General features: G+C 35.5%; 1 protein-coding gene across 7 annotated transcripts; it reads right to left on the minus strand.

Moving 5' to 3' along the window:
* Window positions 1-5,818: 5,818 nt before the first annotated feature.
* On the minus strand, window positions 5,819-20,302 carry TEX30 (testis expressed 30). 7 transcript variants are annotated; one of them, XM_074299480.1, is made up of 7 exons: window positions 20,025-20,094; window positions 18,264-18,314; window positions 10,174-10,247; window positions 9,577-9,822; window positions 8,051-8,102; window positions 6,943-7,148; window positions 5,819-6,024 (listed from the first exon to the last, which is right to left on the minus strand). In XM_074299480.1, the coding sequence occupies exons 3-7, from the start codon at window positions 10,189-10,191 to the stop codon at window positions 5,851-5,853; spliced, it is 696 nt and encodes a 231-aa protein (XP_074155581.1). In that variant the 5' UTR covers window positions 10,192-10,247; window positions 18,264-18,314; window positions 20,025-20,094; the 3' UTR covers window positions 5,819-5,850. The 7 variants fall into 7 exon arrangements, with proteins under 7 accessions (XP_074155581.1, XP_074155583.1, XP_074155579.1 ...); XM_074299482.1 differs by having other exon boundaries at window positions 19,836-20,032; XM_074299478.1 differs by lacking the exons at window positions 18,264-18,314; window positions 20,025-20,094 and adding an exon at window positions 20,132-20,302.
* Window positions 20,303-22,096: the final 1,794 nt, after the last annotated feature.

A 22,096-nucleotide genomic window follows, 5' to 3' on the forward strand; every position in this document is an offset into this window, starting at 1 on the left:
CTGATCCTTTCTTATAGAACAATAATATTCCATAACATTCACATGCCATAACTTATTCAGCCAATCTCCAACTGACATGCATCCACTCAGTTTCTAGTATCTTGTCACTACATAATAGGGCTGCTATAAATATTTTTGCACACGTGGGTTCCTTTCCCTCCTTTAAGATCTCTTTGAGATATAGACCTAGTAGAAACACTGCTGCATCAAAGTGTGTGCACAGTTTGACAGCCCTTTGGGCTGAGTTCCAAATTTTTCTCCAGAATAGTTGGATCATTTTACCATTCCACCAACAATGTATTAATGTCCCATTTTTCCCACATCCCCTCCAACATTCATCATTATTTTTTCCTGTTATCTTAGCCAATCTGAGAGGAGTGTAGTGGTATCTCAGAGCTCAGACTTACATTCAATAAACTCCAGTGACAATACCTCCAGTATCAAATATACATTTCTCAGTTTGGTATTTAAAACTCTTCATAACTTGACAAGTCATTCTATCTCCTATCTCTATGCCTCTCACCTTTGCCTAACAGTTTAACTGTTTTCCTTTGATTTGTAGGCTAAGGATGCAGTCAGCAAACTTTTAGCTTTCTTTCATGAGAACACAATCATTCTTTGTGCATGATCAGTCTACCTTGTGATGAAAAATTATGAAAAACTTGGTTTTTCTCAGTGTTTCAGTGATCCAAGGCAATCCCAATAAACTTTGCATAGAAAAGATCACATGCATCCAAAGAGAGAACTAGGGAGACTAAACATGAATTAACACATGATATGTTTTACTTTTCTTTTTTTTTTTTAACCTATTGTTTTTCCCTTTTCTGATTTGTCTCTCCCAATGTGATTCATAAATATTTTTTAAAATTAATGTACATGTTTAACCAGAAAAAAAAGTGTGTGTGTATATATATATATATATATATATATATATATATATATATATGTATATATATGTATATCTATAATATTTACCCCAAATTTACCCCAAATTTTATGCCAGATAAGCTCCTAGGCACAATGCCTTTTTATTTCTTATATTAATGTTTTAATATGAATTAACTTCAGTTTACACTAGTGAAGAAACGACTCTTTTAAGAAATGAAAAGGAACAATAGCTCCCTCTCCTGCTTGAGATATATCTTTACATAAGGGGAAATTGAAATCAATTCTCCAGTATTGTTTCAGAAGTTTATGATGTCCCTAGAATTCCACACTACTCTTGGGTTTTTTTTAAATAAGTTTTATGGGAGCCTTTATTTTTACATCACAGAAATTTTTGAATATATACCCACTCTTCTCTAAAACCCATAGTTTTACCAAAAGCATCCAGGACAGCTGGATGGCTCAGTGGATAGAATGTTGAGCAAGAAGTCAGGAAGATTCACCTTCCTACAGATACCTACTAGCTCTGTGACTCTGGGTGAGTCACTTAACTTTGTTTCCCTCTGTTCATTTGTAAAATGAGCTAGAAAAGGAAATAGTAAACCACTCCAAGAAAACCCCGAATGGAGTCATGAAAAGTCAGATACAAATGAAATAAGTGAACAATGAGCCACAAAGGTAATTGGAGAAGTCAAACAAAATATCTAAAAATGTAATATGCAGTTCCATATTCCCTTGACTATCAAAGAAGGAGATCTCATTTGTTTTCTAGGATCAAGATCGTTTATTACAAATTATTCATATTGATTTTTCTTATGCAGCATGAAAAAATGTGGAAATAAGTTTATTAGAATTGTATATGTTTAAACTATCTTGGATTGGTTGCTGTGTAGGGGAGAGAAAGGGAGAGAAAAGTTTGGAGCACAAGATTTTGCAAAGGTGAATGTTGAAAGCTATTTTTGCATATATCTGGAAAAAACAAATTTAAAAAATTTAGATTTTGACTTTTTAATGCTGTTTTAATTTAGGGGTAGCCACTGTTCGTAATTTTCTGCTTTTACCTTCTTTCATTTTGCATCGGTTCATATAAACCTTATCTTATTTCTCTGAATACTTATTCATGCAAATGCATTTAATGCATTAGCATAGTAAGAAAAGTAGTAATGAAACATTTTCCCCAAAATTGGACACATTCTCCACACATAAATTATGTTATTTCTAAGAAGGGGAGACATAGGTAGAGAACACTTAGAAGCAGGTATAACCTGGGCGCACACATATGGAACACAGGTGGTCAAAAGGAGCCACATGACTGCTGATGTCTGTTCTGACTGGGCTTCCTTCACCCCTAATCACAAGAGTCATGCTGCTTGTTGGTCCTATCATTCATACGTAGTATTTACCAGGTGTGGCTTCTTATACTGTGCTTTCATAGCCACTGTTTGTTGATGCTCACTGGTCCTATGATTGCTGCCAGGAACAAATTAGCATAAAGGTATGTAGCTTCTTTTTCCAGCTTTTAGTTTTAGTTACCATCTTCAACTAAAATGCTAGCCTACCATCAGTGGGAGAATGATTTCCTTCTCTTAAAGCCCAGGTGCTTTTTGTTAGCAGGTGTTCTAGTTAAGAGTATTCACAAGCCTAGAAGTAGACTGGGGAAAACTTTTAGGGACTTTTCTCAACAGATATGAGCGGAATAAATAACAGGGAAGGGCAGCAATATCCCTTCTCAGAGCTTTGACAGTAAGGGGTATTTTCTTTTCAGGAGACACTCCATACAGCAAATAAACTCTCAGGAACACATAGCAGCCCCAGCTAAGTAGATCCCATAAGCCTAGATCTCTAAAAGTGGGGGTCTTTTGTCAAAAATCTCACTTTGAGGCTTCAATGAACTGATGCTGACTGAAGTGAACAGAATCAAGAGGACAGAACAATATTATGTGATGGTCAACTGTAATAAATTTTCAACAATAAGATGTTTCGAGGCAATTCCTATAGACTTGGGATGTAAAATGCCATCTACATCCAGAGAGAGAACTAAGATGAACTGAAAGTGGATCAAAGCATAGTGATTTCGCCTTTTTTTTTTCCCTTTCTCATGGTTCTTTCTTCTTGATCTGATTTTTCTTGCACAATATGACAAATATAGAAGTTTGTTTAAAATAATTCCACATATTTAACTTTTATAGATTACTTACAATCTTGGGGAGGATGGAAGGGAGGGAAGGAAAAAAATTTGGAACACAGTTTTACAAAAATTAATGAAAACTTATTTAGAAAAAATATTGAAAAAAAATCTTTGATGTCATCACATTTTTTTTTGCAGCTTCCTGCTTCACATTTTATTGCCAGTGTAACCAGGAAACAATGGGAGTGTTTAGGAAGGACTAGCACCTCTGGTATGAGGGCTTGCCAGTCCCTTTTTAGGGCTGTTCATCTACTTTTGGGGTCCATTTGCCAACTCTCAGCTGTGGCTCCAAATGGGAAGTGTGTTTGACAGCTACACCCTGGTAAAACGAATTTGACAGGTTAAACTAGGTTGAGGGTAACCAATGACCTCAAAACCATTAGTAAATTAAGGGGATACCCACTATATAAGGACTTCTGGTGGAAAGGGCTGATAAGAACAATTTGTTCCAACTGCCATTATGGTGGCTGAAGCAAGTGGGGAGCTTAAAGCTTTGTCAGATATTGAAAACACCAAGGTCACCTGTTACATCCCAAGACATTCCTATTATCTCAATTTTTATCTTGCCTTTGGACTTCAATGACTCTGGAAAACAGAGGCCAATGCCTTGTGCAACTCTGCTTAAATTTAATTCAAGGGCAAATGAAGACATTACCCCATGATGTCATTAGTTCTCTTAAAAAATGGAATAGCCAGAAGGCATCATTCAGGAGGTTGGCCTTAGTGCAACCTCCCCAGGTCTCCTTTGGGGTGGGATCCTCAAGTTCTCAATTCTAATTTTTTTTTTTAATTTCCTAGGCAAATAAAAAGGGGAAGGGCATAGGAACAAACACTAAATCCAATGGCAAGACTAGTCATTCTTCTGCTTTTATTTTATATATAAAATATATTTTATATTATGTTTATTATATATGGTCAAGGACCATAGGTTAGCTACCTCTATGGAACAGTATGAGGACCCTCCCAAGAGAAAAAAATTTGGATGGGAAGCTCCCCAAAACAGCAACAAGCTCTACTGGAGTTTTTTTTCCCCCTAAGTTATGAGAGCTCATACCAACACAGAATATCAGAGTCAGAAGAGACAATTGAGACATGACCAAGCATCTCCTTTCAAATATACCTAAGTGGTCAATAAGTCTTTTCTTCAGGGAACTAGGGAAAGAGAACTGTCTCCTGGAACAGCCCATTTCAACTTCTAGTAAATTACAGAGCTAAATTCCGGTTCTCTGTAACTTGCATCTCTGCATCCACATCCAGAGGGAGAACCCTGGAGAGTGAATGTGGACAGAAGTCTAGTATTTTCCACTTGTTTGCTTTTTCTTTCTTTTTTCCCCCTCCCTCTGATCTGATTTTTCTTGCGTGTGTCAAATATGGATATATGTTTAAAACTATTATACATGTATAACCTATAGTAGATTGCTTGATGTCTTGGGATAGGGAGAAAATTTTGCAACACAAAATCTTACAAAAAAAAGAATGTTGAAAAACCTCTCTTTACATGTATTTGGGAAAAACTGTTGAAAAAAAAAAGTAGCCCCTTCAAATTCTTGAATGCAGTTATCATGGCCTTGCAAAATCTCCTTTTCTTAAATTCTTTAATCTCCAGAGGGAAAGATCTGGAGGGAGGTCTTACACCATTTTTGGTTGCTTTCCAGAGGACATTTTAGAACTTATCAATGTCTTTACTCAAAGAAAGCATTGAAAATATTCCCAGATGTGATCTACTCAGGAAAGAAAATGAGAGGATTATCATGTTTCTTATTTATTGGACACTGTGCTTGTCTTAGTAAATTTTGCTTCTTCAAATTGTTTGTACTAAATATCACATGATGAATGACTAGTCATATAATTTTGTATTTGTGAAGGTAATTTTTAATCTAAATATAAAACTTTATATTTAAGTTGGTTTCTTTTGCTTAGTTATAATTTTTTTGTATAAAAGTATAAATTTGGCCTAAATTTTTGGCATAAAGCTATAGTTGTTAGTATATCAAAGAATGAGGAAGTGAAGTCATTAAAAATGGAGTGATAAGAAAAAGAGCATGAAATAAATATTAAATTTTCTTTATCTCTGAACTCAGTCTAATAAGATTTAATATCAGCCTGTCAGGATATTCTGGAATCATGTTTAATCCAAACCATTAGCTATAATTCATAGCTTTGTGCCATTTGCAAATTTTATAAACTTGTAATTTATACCTGTATTCAAGAAACTGATAAAAGCTAATTCATTTTGGAATTGTAGATATCTTTAGTTTTTTACTTTGAAGAAATGCAGTCACTATATTAGCATCATTGTAATATCTATTTATTGTAGGGATAAATAAAAGGTAATACACATTTACAGGGTAATTTTTTTTTATATGTTAAGTAATATGAAAGTGACTGCTTCTTTTCTCTCTTCTTCCTCAATCAGAGAAAGCATTGTTATATGCTTACATGACTGGCTTTACTTATTTGTCTAAGTAATTTCACTAATATAAGGTGCCAGACTAAAGGATAATTTTATTTACTCTAAACAGCAATACACCAAATGTACTATTATAGTTGAAAAAAAAAAAAGATATTTCTCAAAAAGTAGATTTGCCTAAAACCACTTAAATCTATTATAATATTTTCATATTTCATTTTAAAAACAAGGTTAACATTTGCTTTCAAAGCTTTTCATAAAGATATATCAAACAGGTCTAACATGCTCACAATTCAAGAGATTTGCTGCTTTCCTTATCAAATCAAATATACAAATTCCAAATGACACATGGCTTTTAATCAATGAATTATTTCTTGTCCAGCTCAATGATTTCTTGGATCCAAGAAAGAACACGCGAGTTGATTTCCTTCAAAACATCTTCTGCAGATCGTCCTTTCACGGTCATGGAATGACTGGCTTTTTTAACCCAGTGGATCTTAGTAGGGGCTTTCATTGTCTTTGCTACTTTCTCCAGCAATTTCTAAAAAATAAAAAATTAAAATAAAAAAGGAGGAAAACAGATTTAATAGTAATTTGTAATTATGCTATCTTCTATCATCTCATCTACCAAGTGTTACTAGGCCATTTCCCACTATCCTCTCCTATACAAATTTCTTCATCAGATGTCTAAGACAGTTTCTCTCAGATCCAGAGGGACAATTTGCTGAGCATTTATTATTGATAATTGTTCTATGAGTTATGGGTCAGTTGAATTGTGTATGGTTAGTATGTTATTGCAGCACCATATATTTTCAATTAATAAACATTTTCCTTTCCTCTAACCTAACCCACAAGTAGTCAAGCAAAAATAAATTGCATTGGAATATCTAAAACCTTGTCTCTTATTCTTCACCATGAATCTATCATTTGTCATAAAATGGGTCAAATTCTTCATCATTGGTCTTATAGAATCATGGTGGATCACAGAGTTAATTATAAGTCCTTTAAAAGAATCAATTTTTACAATATAAGAGGATAAAATCAGTTATGTTCAATAGTAACATCCTTGTCAAAGTATATTATAGTGTGAATAAATTTTACAAAGAATAATATATCTCAATACTAAAAAGTTGAAATAGTCTATCAAACTAATACAGCAGCTATAACAGTAAGAGAAGAAAGTTCTCAACAGACTCAAGATTTAATTTTTCTTGTTCCTGTATGTCAATGTTTTACTCGGTTAATTGACCTACAATTAGGCTAGTTACCTAGCTTACAAAATGGGGCAGTGTAACTATGGGATCTATGCCCTCTACTTCTCTTAAGTCTGAGGTATCAACAGAACATCAAGTCCAACAAACAAGGTTAGCACTTCTGAACCAATTCTGAATTTTCCAAGTAAGTTGATTTTTTCCAAAAGAACCTCATCAAGTAAACGCTCTAAAACCATGGTTTTTACCTTTTCACACATCTCATCTGCTGAGCCTGAAACAAAGAGCACGGGGCCTTTGATAAGCAGCAAATTTTCATTCCTGAGCTTATGCTGCTGCTTTGGACGGTGTAGGGGATAAGAAAAGCAAATGAGACCTCGGATAAAGTCATCTACATCTTCCGGTTCAATCTGACACATCACAGAGGCAGCAGCTCTAGAACCCATTGAACGACCTAGAACCATTAGGAAAAAAAAAAATCAAAAGTTACCCAGTCGTAGCCACTCCTGACAATAGGATATATATAGTCTATTTTATTTTTTTTAAAGAAGGTCTAACTTTAATACTAATCACCCACACATGAGAAATCCTACATTTTGTACTTTGTTCTACACATTGAATGTGGCAGTTAAGGAGATGCCTTGACGATTCTAGAAGAAATGATAAAAAGTTAACAAATCTTTCCCATACAAATATCAAGCTGTCATGTTCTGAAGGTGTGGAGCTCACAGATTGGAGTTGGAAGGGAAGAAGTTATCTGCTCTAATCTTTTCATTTTATAAATGACGAAATTAAGCCTTAAAAGTTGTTAAATTGACTTGCCCAAAGCTACACAGATTAGTAGACAAGCTGGAATATGAAACCCAAATGTTCCTTCTCTAAATTGTGTATACTCTTTTTCTGATTACCCTTTAAGGACAATATTGTCAAAAGGATCCCTGAACAATAATGGATTAGGGAAGATGTCTCCTTTTCTTCGTGTTATTTTCTAACAGATAGCAAATACAAAGTTAAAGTCAGAAAAGTGCTTTATGATCCTATTAAGTTATCATTCAAAAAAAAATTTTAAAAGATCCCAACACTGGCATTCTATTCAAAGAAGTTTTATTTCTGTTCTACATTTCATCAATATTTTAAAGAAATCTGTAATCTTTTTCAATGGAAGCTTCCTTCCACCAAAAAAAAAATAAAAAAAAAAATATATATATATATATATATCTGAGCACCTCTATGCATAAAAATTTCTTGATGAGCTCCTATCATCACTCCAACAATGGACTGCATTCATGTTAAAAAAAAAAAAAAGTGGGGGAGAGCTCTTTCAATCACAATAAAATCCAAAGATCAGCAACTTACCTCCAAGGAAAATACCTGCAAGTCTGTATTCATCTGAAGTCTTCAGATATTCCTAAGAAAAAAGAACCCAAAATAGAGAAAAAAAAATAAGACTAAAATTGTTCCTTGTTAAATAAAGTATTTGGTGTACTTCTGAACTTGAGAGTAATTGGTATTTGCTGTTAGGAATGAACAATATTTAAATGTGTAACTACAAAACTTTAGCTAAAGCCTGGTAATTGATCATTACTAGAGATAAAGGTTGGATGGTTACTTGTTGAGAATGTTGTAAAGGGCTTTCCTATTATCAAATATGTTGTATATCATTTATATCAAATACATGTATATGTAACATACAATATAAAATACATGTGGGAAACAGTGAGTAGTTTTATTTAGACAGAACATAAAGTGAACAATCAGAGCTAAAAGTTGGAGTAGAGGCAACTAACTGGATGTGGATAGGCTAATGAATTTAGAGTTTATTTAACTGGCAATAGGATGCTACTGAAAGTTTTGGGAGTAGAGGACTGACAAATAGCTGTGCTTTACTTAGAAGCATAATCTGACAAATAGCCGGAAGGAGAAACAGATGAGATACATTCAGGCAAGAGTAGAAAATGCACAGAAGCAGGGCCTTCAAAGTTTTGCTATAACCTCATACTCAAATATTAGATGAGAATTCCAGGGCTATACCAATTCTTTCATTAGAATAAGACTCCATGAAAGGGCATAGGGATGTATGGTAATCCCCATGGAAACAACTCTCCCATTAGCAAACCGAAGAATCTGATAAAAGTTTTAATTTGCCCCCAAAAATATTATTTGTAAGGATATATCTTCCATGGCCCTCCATCTTCTACTCAGTGACTTCCAAAATCCTGAAATGTCATTAACAATTTAACCCAAATGTACTTTTGGACTTTTTCAACAATTTTCCACACTCACTATTCAGCCACTTAGCTCAAATCCTTCCCTGATTCACCTATGCCCTGAAATGATAGTTCCCTCCAGAATCCCCACAATATTTTGTTTACACTTCTCAGATAACACATAGCAACTCTGTATTTCAGTTACTGGCATATCCTTTATTATTGTTCTTAATTTTAATAATAGTGAATATTTGAATACTACCCCTAAGTTTCACAATATGCCTGATCTACATGCAATTATCTCATTTGATTCTTTCATAACTTTGTGAACTACTGTCATTATCTTCTTTTTGCCAATAAGGAAACTGAGGCTGAGAGAGATTAAATGATTTGTCAAAATGACTTACCACTAATAGCAGGATTTGAAAGCTTTCCTGACTCTCTTGAGTGCAGCCCTCTCATCTATACCAAATGCCCACATTTGATCACATTTTATTCATCTTTGGTTGGTTGCCTTACCTAAAAGTAGGTTTTCTATAAGTGTTTTTTGAATAAATGCCCCAGAAATGCTTGCTTTATAAAATCTAAACCAAATGAATATATTCCTTTTTACTGCATTTTCTTCAACAAAACTTTTTTTTTTTTAAGTGAAACACAGCAAGTAATTTATCTTACCAAAACAGCTTTATATGCCTTTATCCTGTGTGTAATATTGAGGCCTTTGCAAGTAAACCTCAGGCACAAGATGCCATGGGTCGCAAGATGGCTTGCCAGTGATTTCAATTGAGGAAAATTCATATCTCCTGCAGCTCCATGAGTAAGAATCACTGCATATATTAACACTTGGTCAGTTAATATCTTGTCAGGGACAGAACAAACAGCATCCAGGCTCTTATTTCCAAAAGGTATTTTCACTTTAACCTACAAAGGAACAGACCAAAAGGTTAAAATAATTACTTCTTAGATTGAGAATACTAGTTTGTTATTTTATCATTATATATTATTAAAAGTAGTAGTATTGTTTAGTTCTGAATAATACTAGTTTGTTATTTTATTATTATATATTATTAAAAGTAGTAGTATTGTTTAGCTCTAAGGGATAGCCCAGGATCTGCTACAAGATTGCAATGTCAAAACTCAAAAGAGAACAAAGATATGAACAAGAAAGCTTAATACTGGAGGCTGAAATTGGAAAGAAAATATGGCCTGAAGTGAAATGTCTTAGGGGGAAAAAAAGTCCCAGAATGTAGAAGTACAGAACACACACATTACCTCAGAATAATTACTCATTTTCAGGATCAATTTAGAAACTCAGCATGTATTTCTTTGACACAAACACCTCTGACCTGAAATCAGAAAAAAAAAAAAATACTGAAGTCAACACATTAAACAGCACAAACACATTAAAAGCCACTTGCCATTCTGAATAGATTGTGATCACATTGAATGTTAAGTTTTGAAGATTCTTTTCATCATTTCCCATGGTTCCCATGGATATTCCTTATTGGTTCTATGACCAAGGGGAATAAATGAGTGACAAATAGAAGAGAGTATGATACCAAGGCAACATAGCACAATGGGAAATTTTAGGTTTCGCTAGTGACCTTCAACTTGTGAGAACTTGCTGATGTTAATTTTTTTTAATTGCTTCCCATTTGTAATAACTACCACAATGACAATGTTGATATAGCACTGACACTGTGAACGAGGGCACTAAAATTATCCTCTGAGGGTACATTATCCTCATTTTGCAGAAGACAAAAATGAGGTTGTAAGACATGTTCAGTAATTTATCCAGTGTCACACAATTAGCAAAGCTGTGAACTAGGGTCTTCCTTTATTTCCAGTTCAGCCAGGCTGCCAGCAAAATGAGGGGAGTGACCTTGACAGCTTCCAAGGTCAAAACCGTGATCCTATGTTATGCTGCTTTGAAAAATCAACATGGAAGCTTGGATCCAATGGGCCAGCTGGAAGAGGCTGCTGCTTTTCGAAAAGAGGAAGCAGAATCCCAGAGAAGTGGGAACAGATCTCTCCCAACAGGGAGTCTCTAGTGAAAGCTCAAGGCAAACGTAATGAACTCCATTAAACTGGTGTTAGAGAGAATCCTGCATAAATAGTGCCATCTTACCATTATAGAACTAGAGATGGGAAAGGGCCATCTTTCCCCTAGAGGCCAATTAGTCCAAACACCTATTACATTTAAGTGAGGTCCAATAAGGTTAAGATGACATGTCTAAAGTTCTAAAGATAGAATCAGGGGAAACTTTATTTTTTAAATTACATCCTCCAAATACAGGAGCATATTCTTTTCATAGTAATAATGCACAGTATGTTATCTTGGGAAGGTCACTCCTGGAATGCAGTTCTTCCCCAATCTCTGACTTTCTTCTCAGCAATTTAATAAATTGAGAATCTAATTTATCAAAGGCACCACACTCAACCAGGGGCAATCACAGTTGAAGAAAATGAGGGCCTCTTCTCTCAAGGAACTTCAAACCAGATCCTCCAGGAAGCCTTTTCTAAACAATCCCTTGTCTTGGGTTAAAGATATTCTCTTTCTTCCTCAAGTTTTCCTTAGAAAGAACCTGCCATCTGGTTTCCTTTAGTCCCATTACTTATTATTCTTAATTCCCTACAGCTTATAAAACCTACCTCACAACAGAATATTAGCTCTGAGATCAGGAACAATGTAATTTTTAAAAAAATCTTAATATTCCCACCAGTTACACTGTGTCTTGAGTATACTAGAATGAATGGTTGCTAAATTGAAATGAATAGGGTCCAAAATATTTTTATTCCCAGACATAGCCAACCCCAACATAGGGTTACAATCTCTTTACTCCATTACTATCTTACCTGTCAAAACCTTCTATTATTCATACCATAATTGTGCTGTCAAGATCCCTACTGCTCCCTGGCTGATCTAGCTCTTCTTATCTTTTATAGAAATTTAGACCGTTCCTTTCTCTTGTTCTCCCCACCCCCATCACTACCCCCCAGCCTTTGAGAACTCAGTATCTTCTGTGACAAGTTAGAAGAAACATTCTAGAACATTTCAGGAATAGTATTAACTGTAGGTAGTAGGCAAAGACGATCTACAATCTTTTAAGTCATTGAAATAGGACTGGTCTAATCTAGTTGGCAGAAAGTTAACAGGTATTCACACAACTAGCCAATAATCTCAGAGACAGACCAGGAAGACCAGTCTGTGCATTCATTTTGGGGAAGGGAAACTGGGTGTCAGGAAAAAAAGACATGTTATATCCAAGGTCATACATGGAGATATTTGTTCATATAGACACACAGGAAGGGGCAACTAGCTAGATGGTCCAGTGGACAGAGCACTAGCCCTAGTCAGGAAGACTCATGCCTGAGAGCAAACCTGATTTCAGACACTTAACTAGTCACCTAATCCCATCTGCCTCAGTTTCCTCATCTGTAAAGTGAGCTAGAGAAGGAAATGACTAACCAGTCTAACATCTTTGCCAAGAAACCCCCAAATAAAGTCAACTGAAGTGGCTCAACTCAAATAAAAAGGAAAAAAGAGTTAGAATGTAGTCAACAAGCATTCTTTAAATATTACGTCCCTAATGAATATTGATGCTAAAATCTTAAATAAAATATTAGCAAAAAGACTACAGAAAATCATCCCCAGGATAATACACTATGACCAAGTGGGGTTTATACCAGGAATGCAGGGCTGATTTAATATTAGGAAAACTATTAGCATAATTAACTATATCAATAACCAAATTAACAAAACCATATGATCATCTCAATAGATGCAGAAAAAGCATTTGATAAAATCCAACATCCATTCCTACTAAAAATACTTGAGAATATAGGAATGGACTATTCCTTAAAATAATAAGAAGCATATATTTAAAACCATCAGTAAACATCATATGTAATGGTGATAAACTGGAACCTTTCCCAGTAAGATCAGGAGTGAAACAAGGTTGCCCACTATCACCATTACTATTCAATATAGTACTAGAAACTCTAGCCTCAGCAATAAGAGCCGAGAAAGAGATTCAAGGAATTAGAGTAGGTAATGAGGAAATCAAACTATCACTCTTTACAGATGATATGATGGTATACTTAGAGAACCCCAAAGACTCTGCTAAAAAGCTATTAGAAATAATTCAGAACTTTAGCAAAGTTGCAGGATACAAAATAAATCCACATAAATCCTCAGCATTTTTATACATTACCAACACAATCCAACAGCAAGAGATACATAGAGAAATTCCATTCAAAATAATTGTCACTAGTATAAAATATTTGGGAATATATCTACCAAAGGAAAGTCAGGAATTATATGAGCAAAATTACATAACACTTGCCACAAAAATAAAGTCAGATTTAAATAATTGGAAAGACATTCAGTGCTCTTGGATAGGCCAAGCGAATATAATTAAGATGACAATACTCCCTAAACTAATCTATTTATTTAGTGCTATACCAATTAGACTCCCAAGAAGCTATTTTAATGACCTGGAAAAAAATAACAAAATTCACATGGAAGAACAAAAGGTCGAGAATTTCAAGGAAAGTAATGAAAAAAAAAAATCAAATGAAGGTGGCCTAGCTGTACCTGATCTAGAACTATATTATAAAGCAGCAGTCACCAAAACCATTTGCTATTAGCTAAGAAATAGACTAGTTGATCAGTGGAATAGGTTAGGTTCACAGGGCAAGATAGTGAATAAAAATAGCAATCTAGTGTTTGACAAACCCAAAGATCCCAACTTTTGGGATAGGAATTCATTATTTGACAAAAACTGCTGGGAAAACTGGAAATTAGTATGGCAGAAACTAGGCATGGACCCATACTTAACACCACATACTAAGATAAGATCAAAATGGGTCCATGATGTAGGCATAAAGAACAAGATCATAAATAAATTAGAGGAACATAGGATAGTTTACCTCTCAGACTTGTGGAGGAGGAAAGAATTTGTGGCCAAAGGAGAACTAGAGATCATTATTGATAACAAAATAGAAAATTTTGATTACATCAAATTAAAAAGCTTTTGTACAAACAAAACTAATGCAAACAAGATTAGAAGGGAAGTTAACAAATTGGGAAAACATTTTTACAGTTAAAGGTTCTGATAAAGGCCTCATCTCCAAAATATACAGAGAATTGACTCTAATTTATAAGAAATCAAGCCATTCTCCAATTGATAAATGGTCAAAGGATATGAACAACCAATTTTCAGATGATGAAATTGAAACTATTTCCTCTCATATGAAAGAGTGTTCCAAATCACTATTGATCAGAGAAATGCAAATTAAGACAACTCTGAGATACCACTACACACCTGTCAGATTGGCTAAGATGACAAGAACAAATAATGATGAATGTTGGAGGGGATGTGGGAAAACTGGGACACTGATGCATTGTTGGTGGAGTTGTGAAAGAATCCAGCCATTCTGGAGAGCAATCTGGAATTATGCCCAAAAAGTTATCAAAATGTGCATACCCTTTGATCCAGCAGTGCTACTACTGGGCTTATATCCCAAGGAAATACTAAAGAAGGGAAAGGGACCTGTTTGTGGCAGTCCTTTTCATAGCAGCTAGAAACTGGAAAATGAATGGATGTCCATCAATTGGAGAATGGTTGGGTAAATTATGGTATATGAATGTTATGGAATATTATTGTTCTGTAAGAAATGACCAACAGGAGGAATACAGAGAGGCTTGGAGAAACTTGCATCAACTGATGCCGAGTGAAACGAGCAGAACTAGGAGATCATTATACACTTCAACAATGATACTATATGACGATGTATTCTGATGGAAGTGGATATCTTCAACATAGAGAAGAGCTAATCCAATTCCAATTGATCAATGATGGACAGAATCAGCTACACCCAGAAAAGGAACACTGGAAAATGAGTGTAAACTGTTAGCATTTTTTCGTTTTACAACAACAACAACAAAATTCAATTCTGCACATATATATTGTATCTAGGATATACTATAACATATTTAATATGTATGGGAATGACTGCCATCTAGGGGAGGGGGTGGAGGGAAGGAGGGGAAAAATTCGGAACAGAAGGGAGTATAAGGGATAATGCTGTAAAAAATTACCTATGTATATGTACTGTCAAAAATGTTACAATTATAAAATTAATTTTAAAAATTAAAAAATAAAAATAAATAAATAAATATTACGTGACAGGCCCCAATGCTAGATGCTGAGAACACAACAAAAGGCAAAAATAATCTCTGCCTTCAAGTACCTTACACTCACAGAGAGAAAACAATTTTTAAGTTAATTTAATATTTTCCCCAGTTACATTCAATTTTTTTTTTAACATTTGTTTTAAAATGTTTGAACTCTAGGTTTTCCCACATCCCCACCACTAAGAAACCACATGTGAAATTTTGCAAAACATTTCCATAAAAGTCAAGTTGTCAAAGAAAAAGTATATCTCCCACCTTAATGAAAATTAAAAACCCTCAAGAAAATTAAGTTTAAAAAAAAGGAGAGAGAGAAACCCTGTCAATATAATAAATATGGAAAAGGCTTTAGCCAGAAGGAGGCCTTCATAAGAGAATTCATATCAGAGAGAAATCCTGGAAATGCAAGGAATGTTGAGAAACATAAAGAAATTCATACTGGAGAAAAATTCTTTGACTGAACTGATGTTGGAAATCTAAGCATAATTTTAAAAAAATAAAGAGAACCCCCTTTGAATGTCATGAAGGTAAGAAAGCTTTCTTTTAAAGCTCTAAAGAAACATCAGATAATTCATGTGGAGAGAAATCATCTAAATATAAAGACTGTGAAAAAGCTTTCAATCAGCAGGAGCACTTTAATAGATCTAGTAGATCTAGACATGAACTTTTATGATACAAATAGGTGCTGATAGCTAACCCAGGAAGAGCCAAAACAGAAAAAGAAAATTATAGACCTATTCCTTAATGAATACTAATACAAAATTTTAAATAAAATATTAATTAAATAAAATAATTACAACATATCACAAGGATCATATACTATGACCAGATAGAATTTGTACCAGGAATGCAGGCTTGCTTTGATATTATGAAAACTCTCAATATAATAACTGTATCAGTAACAAGCCAACAGAAATTATATGATTATATATTGAAAACACTCGAAAGCCTAGGAATAAATGGAGCTTAAGTGATAAGGAATATTTGTCTATAACTCAGCAAACATTATCTATAATGGATCTAAGCTCAAATTCTTCCCAATAGGCTTAGGGAAGCAAAAATGCTCATTACCACCTTTATTATTCAATATTGTACTAGAAATCTTAGCTGTAGTAGTTAAGTGAAGAAAAAGAAATCAAAGGAATTAAAACAGGAAATAAACCAAACTAGCATCTTTGGGAACGAAAGACTAACAACAATAACACTTAGAGGATACAACAGCAAGTTTTAAACAGATTCACCAAATGCTTAACATGGCACAGTGGCCAGAAAGGGTTTCAATGCCAAGAAGAACTAGGTTCAATTCCTACCTCAGATACACCTTTCCTATTTGACCGTTGGCAACTTATTATCTCTCAGCATTCAAAAACAAATAGTTCATGAACTTTTTGATCTCAGGATCCCTTTGCATGTTTAAAAATTATTGAGATTATAATGAACTTTTGTTTATATGGGTTATAGCTACTAATATTTACATTATAAGTAAAACCAATAATTTTAATAAATTATATCAATTCATTTTAAAATAATGAATCAAATGCCATTTCCAATGATCTTATGATAAAGAGAGCCATCTCCAGAGTAGTGGGAACTGAATGTGGATCACAACACAGCATTCTCACTCTTTTTGATGCTCACTTGCATTTTGTTTTCTTACTCTTTTTTGATCTGATTTTTCTTGTGCAACAAGAGAATTGTATAAATATGTTTACATATATTGGATTTAACACATATTTTAACATATATACATATTAGATTGCTTGCCATCTAGGAGAGGGGATGGGAGGAAGGAGGGGAAAATCTGAAACACAATATTATTGCAAGGGTCAATGTTGAAAAAGTATCCATGCATATGTTTTGAAAATAAAAAATAAACTTTTAAAATAAAATGAATCAATGATGCAATAACATAATAATGCATATTAAAAATAATTTTATAAATTTTATAAAATATTTTGTTTAGAAACATGTCTTATAAAAAACAGAAAGGAGAATGACATTTTTAAATATTTTTGCAAATATCTTTAATTTCTAACTTAATAATAGAAGGTAACCTTGTTCTCACACCTGCTTTTGCATTCAATACACTCAATATATTGTTTTGGTTGAAGTATATAAAGAAAAATCTGACCTCCCACATATATGCAGCTGTTACAACAGGGCAATATATCAGGCTTATTATGAAAATAGTTTCGACCTCAAAAAGGAACTCTCTGAAAGGTTCACGTGGCTCCTGGGGATTGTTAAATAAAGTGCTGGCTTGAACCTGAAAGATAGTTTACTCAATTAGGAATTCTAATTCTAATGAAATCAGAAGCCCAAATGTTTGTCATCTGACTTTTTTCCTTATATTTCAGTCACTCACATATTTTGTGCTATAGCCAAACTGGCCTATTGCTGTCCCCTATCTAAAACGATCTTTACATGTAACTGGGAAGAAACAAAATACTATTTACGTAAAAAAGAAAGATCCCAAAATGAAAATTCCTGGAATGTCCATCTGGGCTATTTCCATTCTTTAAAATAAAACAAACCATAGAATTTCCAAAGGGAAAAAAAAAAGAGAGGACAATATTAGAACAAGATGAATTCATAAGTGAATTCTATCAAATACTCAAAACACAATTTCAGTATCACATAAACTGTTTGCAGAAATAGTGAAAGTAGAAATACTACTAAATTCTTTCTATGACACAGATTTGCTTGTCAACCAGACCAGATCACCCTCTAACCCAGGGGTTAGGGAGCCACATAAAGCAGGCTAAAGCCTAGATTGTCAGAACAAAAGAAAAGATTAATTAATTTCAGAGTGAAGAAACCAAATTCTGCAGGCTGAAGGTCCCTCCTCCCCCAAGGAGGATTTAACCTGCTGGACCTATAATACCTCAGCATCTTAAACTTTGGTTTGTAACCCTTGTGGGAGTCACAAAATTATGATTCATCCTCAGTAAATGTTTGATTTGTATGCCTATTTTATATCCCTACCTACCTGGTGTCACAAAAATTTCTCTGGCGAAAAGGGCTCTAGAGTGGAAAAAGTTTAAGGAGTTCTGTTACATACCACAAATAGGCTAGATCATGGCAATCATTTTTAGGTCTTGAGGCCCTGGACTTTAGTCCAGAGGTCCTAAGGGAGCAATATTGCCTGAAGTCTTTAAATTCATACCTGTCTGGTGGGGCAGAGAATCAATTCCCTGCCAGAAGAGGAATGGAGTACCTGTCAGCGACAAGGAACAGGGACTGAATAAGTGACAGATGGCTCTGGAAAATTAGGGAAGCTAACTCCCCAATGAGTCCAAACAATACAAAGGATTATTGTTAAGCCAAATTCAGACCACAGAGGCTCTGTGCTGGGAAAGCACTATCTTTTGATATTCTGACATTCTCATATCCAAGAAGAGTGGAAACAAAAAGAAAACTATAGACCAATATCCCCAATGAACAACGAAGCAAAAAATTTTAATTATTAGCAAAGACGTTAGTATAACCCAAAGATTATGTACTAATTTACACCAGGAACACAGGATTAGTTTAATATTAGGAAAATAATCAGTCTAACTATTGATATCAATAATAAAAATGACAAAAATAATGATTATATCAATAAATTTGAAAAAAGTTTGGCAAAACAAAAGATGCATTTCTGTTTAAAAATATTAGAAAACATCGGAATGAGCCTTTTCTCAAAATGATAAACAGTATATATTAAAACCAAGTTACCATTATAGGTAAGAGGGATAAGCATCTAGATTTCTTTCTAATAAATTAAAGGTGAAATATGGTTGTCTATTGTCAACATTTTAAAATACCATAGTACTAGAAATTCTGGCTGTGCAATAAGAAAACGAAAAAAACAAAATAAAAAACTATGGCTTTTTACAGATAAAGCAATGATGTGCTTGTAGAATCCTAAAGAGTCAACTGAAAATTAATTAGAACTTCAGCAAAATAAAGAATATAAAATAAATCCATACCAATCAACATTTCTACATAATACCAAAAAAAAAAAAAAAAAAAAAAAGAACAAAACTCAGCAGTAACAGATGTTAAATCAAATTTCATTAATAACCACAAAACTTGTAAAATATTTGAGTTGGCAAACATAGTTTTGTATAAGAATGGTATAAATACAATTGCATACCACTGTTTGCCAAAACATTGACCTAAATAATTGGGAAGATGCCAACTGCTCATGGGTAGGAAAGGTCAATGTAATAAAAATGACATTACTACCCAAATTAATTTCCTTATTCAAAAGCCACATCCATCAACTAAATGATTTTTGCAGAACTAAATATATATGTGTGTGTGTGTGTGTGTGTGTGAGAAAAGATCACGAATCCTTAAGGGAAAGAGTGGAAAAGCTTGGGAACAAAAATATCAGTTATCAGTACCAGATACTATCCAGTATTGAAACAATCAATGCGTGAGGGAAATTAGAGGAAAAGAAGAGTTAAACTTAAAATAAAAAGCATCAAAAGACTACCAGAGGGCCCAAGTTCAAATCCCCCTCTATGATCTTCCTTTTCTGTAAAATGACGCCCTAGGATTACACGACAACTACAGTTAGGAAACAGCTACAGGGCCCCTCTGATGCTTTTCTTCTTTGTTTTGAAGCTCCCTTCGCCTCCACTTCCGCCTCCTAGAGGGTTACATGGTTCCCCGCTCCAATCCAAACAGACAAGACTAAGACAGCAAAACAAACTAAAGACCAGGAAACACGCAAAGTCTTTGATACTTTGCTGGGCGCAGTATGGGGATGGAGGCAGCGGATCGCTGGAAGGCAGAGCAGAGAAGCGGACTCAGGTGGCCATAGGGCCGCCCTCTCTCTCCGCCCAGTAAATGATAACTACAGACCGGCCACAGGGCGGGGCACTGAAGTTGGAAATAGCTAAGAACTACCCATTCCTGCCCTAAGGAAGCTTACGATCTAGCAGGGGAAAGCAGATTACAGTACGGAATGAAAGGTAGCTGTCTAACGGCTCTTACTCGGCGAGCCACAGAAAGAGTTGCAATTAAGCACCGAGAACTTACGATGATGACAATTCCTCCAATCAGAGTGCGTATCGCAGCACCTAGCGCACCAGCAGAAGGGGTGAAGGGCGGGAAGACGCCCTTCTGGGAATTGGGAATTGGGTAATTGAATATGAATGCACCAATCAAACTAGCGTGGGGGCGCGGGGCGGGGAGGAGGGTTCCTTTCAACGTTAGCTCGCTGGTGCAGATACGTGCACGTAAGGGTGAAGGCCGGGAAGACGCGCCTAAGAGAATCTGGATGCACCAATCTGGTTCCTTTCTCCGTTTGCATGCTGGTCCAATTGTGTGCACGTAGGGGTGAAGGACGGGAAGACGCGTCTGGGCTATTGGTTAATTGAATTCAGATGCACCAATCTAGCTAGCGTGAAGGTTGCTTTCTCCGTTTGCACGCTGGTCCAATTTTGAGCATGCATGAGTGGTGGAGAGCGGTTAGATGTGCCTCGGGGATTGATTAATTGAATTCAGATGCACCAATGTAGCTAGTGGGGAGTCTTCTTTTTCCCTTTGCACGCAGGTGCAGCTGTGTGCACGTAGAGCTAAAGGGCGGGAAGATGTGCGTCGGGAATTGGTTAATTAAATTCAGATGCACTAACCACTCCTGTATCTCGGAGGTTCCTTTCTAAGTTTGCGTGCAAGCGTAATTGTGTGCACGTAGAGGTGAATGGCGGGAAGACACGCCTAGGGAATTGTTTAGTTGAAACTGAATGCACTAATCCAGCTAATGTGGAGGTTCCTTCCCACGTTTGCAAGCTGGTGCGAAAAGGTGCAGTTGAGTACTGGAGCCGGGTGGACGTCCTTTGCTTTGCTCCACATCTTGCTTACTTGCAAAAGCATGGAGTCTACGGGCGGGTTTCCCCAGCGCTTAGCTTTTGCCGCCTCAAAACCCTTCCCTTCCCGAAACTAGAGCTCGAGTCTGATGCCTAAACTGCATCCTGGGCGGGAGGAAAAAACCTCAGTCTCTCATTGGATTCAAGGAGGAGGGAAAAAAGGGGAAGGGAATGCATTTATTAAGCACCTGCTATGTGTCAAGCACTGGTGCAAACCTCTTCAGGATAAGTGATGAATTTCATTTGGAGGTTGAGAAAACGGACTCCCGGAGGTCCCGTGCTCTGTTCTAGCACAGATGTCTGAGCTCATCCTCACTGCTGCCTTCCCCAGAGTCTGAAATACATAGCACTCCCCTTCCTTGCAGGCCCTTCCCCCACCCCATAAAGGGTGTCGTATTGGATCTTAATACACACACACACACATACATATATATGGGGGGAAATGTATTTCTTAAGAGAGATATTTTTGTACTGTCTTGTCTGATTTTGTGACCCTAACGACTTTTGCACATCGTGTTTTTCTCGCCATTTCCTTCTCTAGCGTGTCAGAATTTTACAGATAGGAAGTGAGGCACATAAGGGGTTAAGTAACGTGCCCAGGGTCACACAGCTAGTAAGAGTCCTGAGTTTGGATGTGAATTCAGAACTGCCCATCACAACATCTATCTGGCCTCGTAGGATCTATTAGAGATCATCTAATGCAAAGTTTCTCAACCTGGAGTCCGTGAATTTTAAAAAATATTTTGATAACAGCATTTCCTTTTTTGTCATATTTTATTTTAAAAACATCATTTTGAGAAGGGGCTCCATAAGTTTCACTAAAAAGATCTCTGACATCACAAAAAAGGTTAAGGTTAAAATCTATCATTTTGCAGATAAAAGAACCTCTTCTCTCAGAGCTGGGAGAGGGTAAATAGGCAGTCATCCAAGTAATCCATAGCAGACAAGGATCCAACTGGGGGAGGGGGGATCTTACTTTCTAAATCAAATTTGTGGTTGTTTTTTTCTTCCCGATATCCCCATGCCTCCTAGCAGGAATGTACTACCCTCTAAGCAAACAAAACTACCTTTCCTCCTGTTTCCTGGCCCAGGTCCAAATCTCTTTTCTATTGCATGCAGGATATATAAAGAAGAA

This window comes from Sminthopsis crassicaudata, chromosome 3, assembly GCF_048593235.1.
Source record: "Sminthopsis crassicaudata isolate SCR6 chromosome 3, ASM4859323v1, whole genome shotgun sequence".
In the NCBI taxonomy this organism is placed as follows: Eukaryota; Metazoa; Chordata; class Mammalia; order Dasyuromorphia; family Dasyuridae; genus Sminthopsis; species Sminthopsis crassicaudata.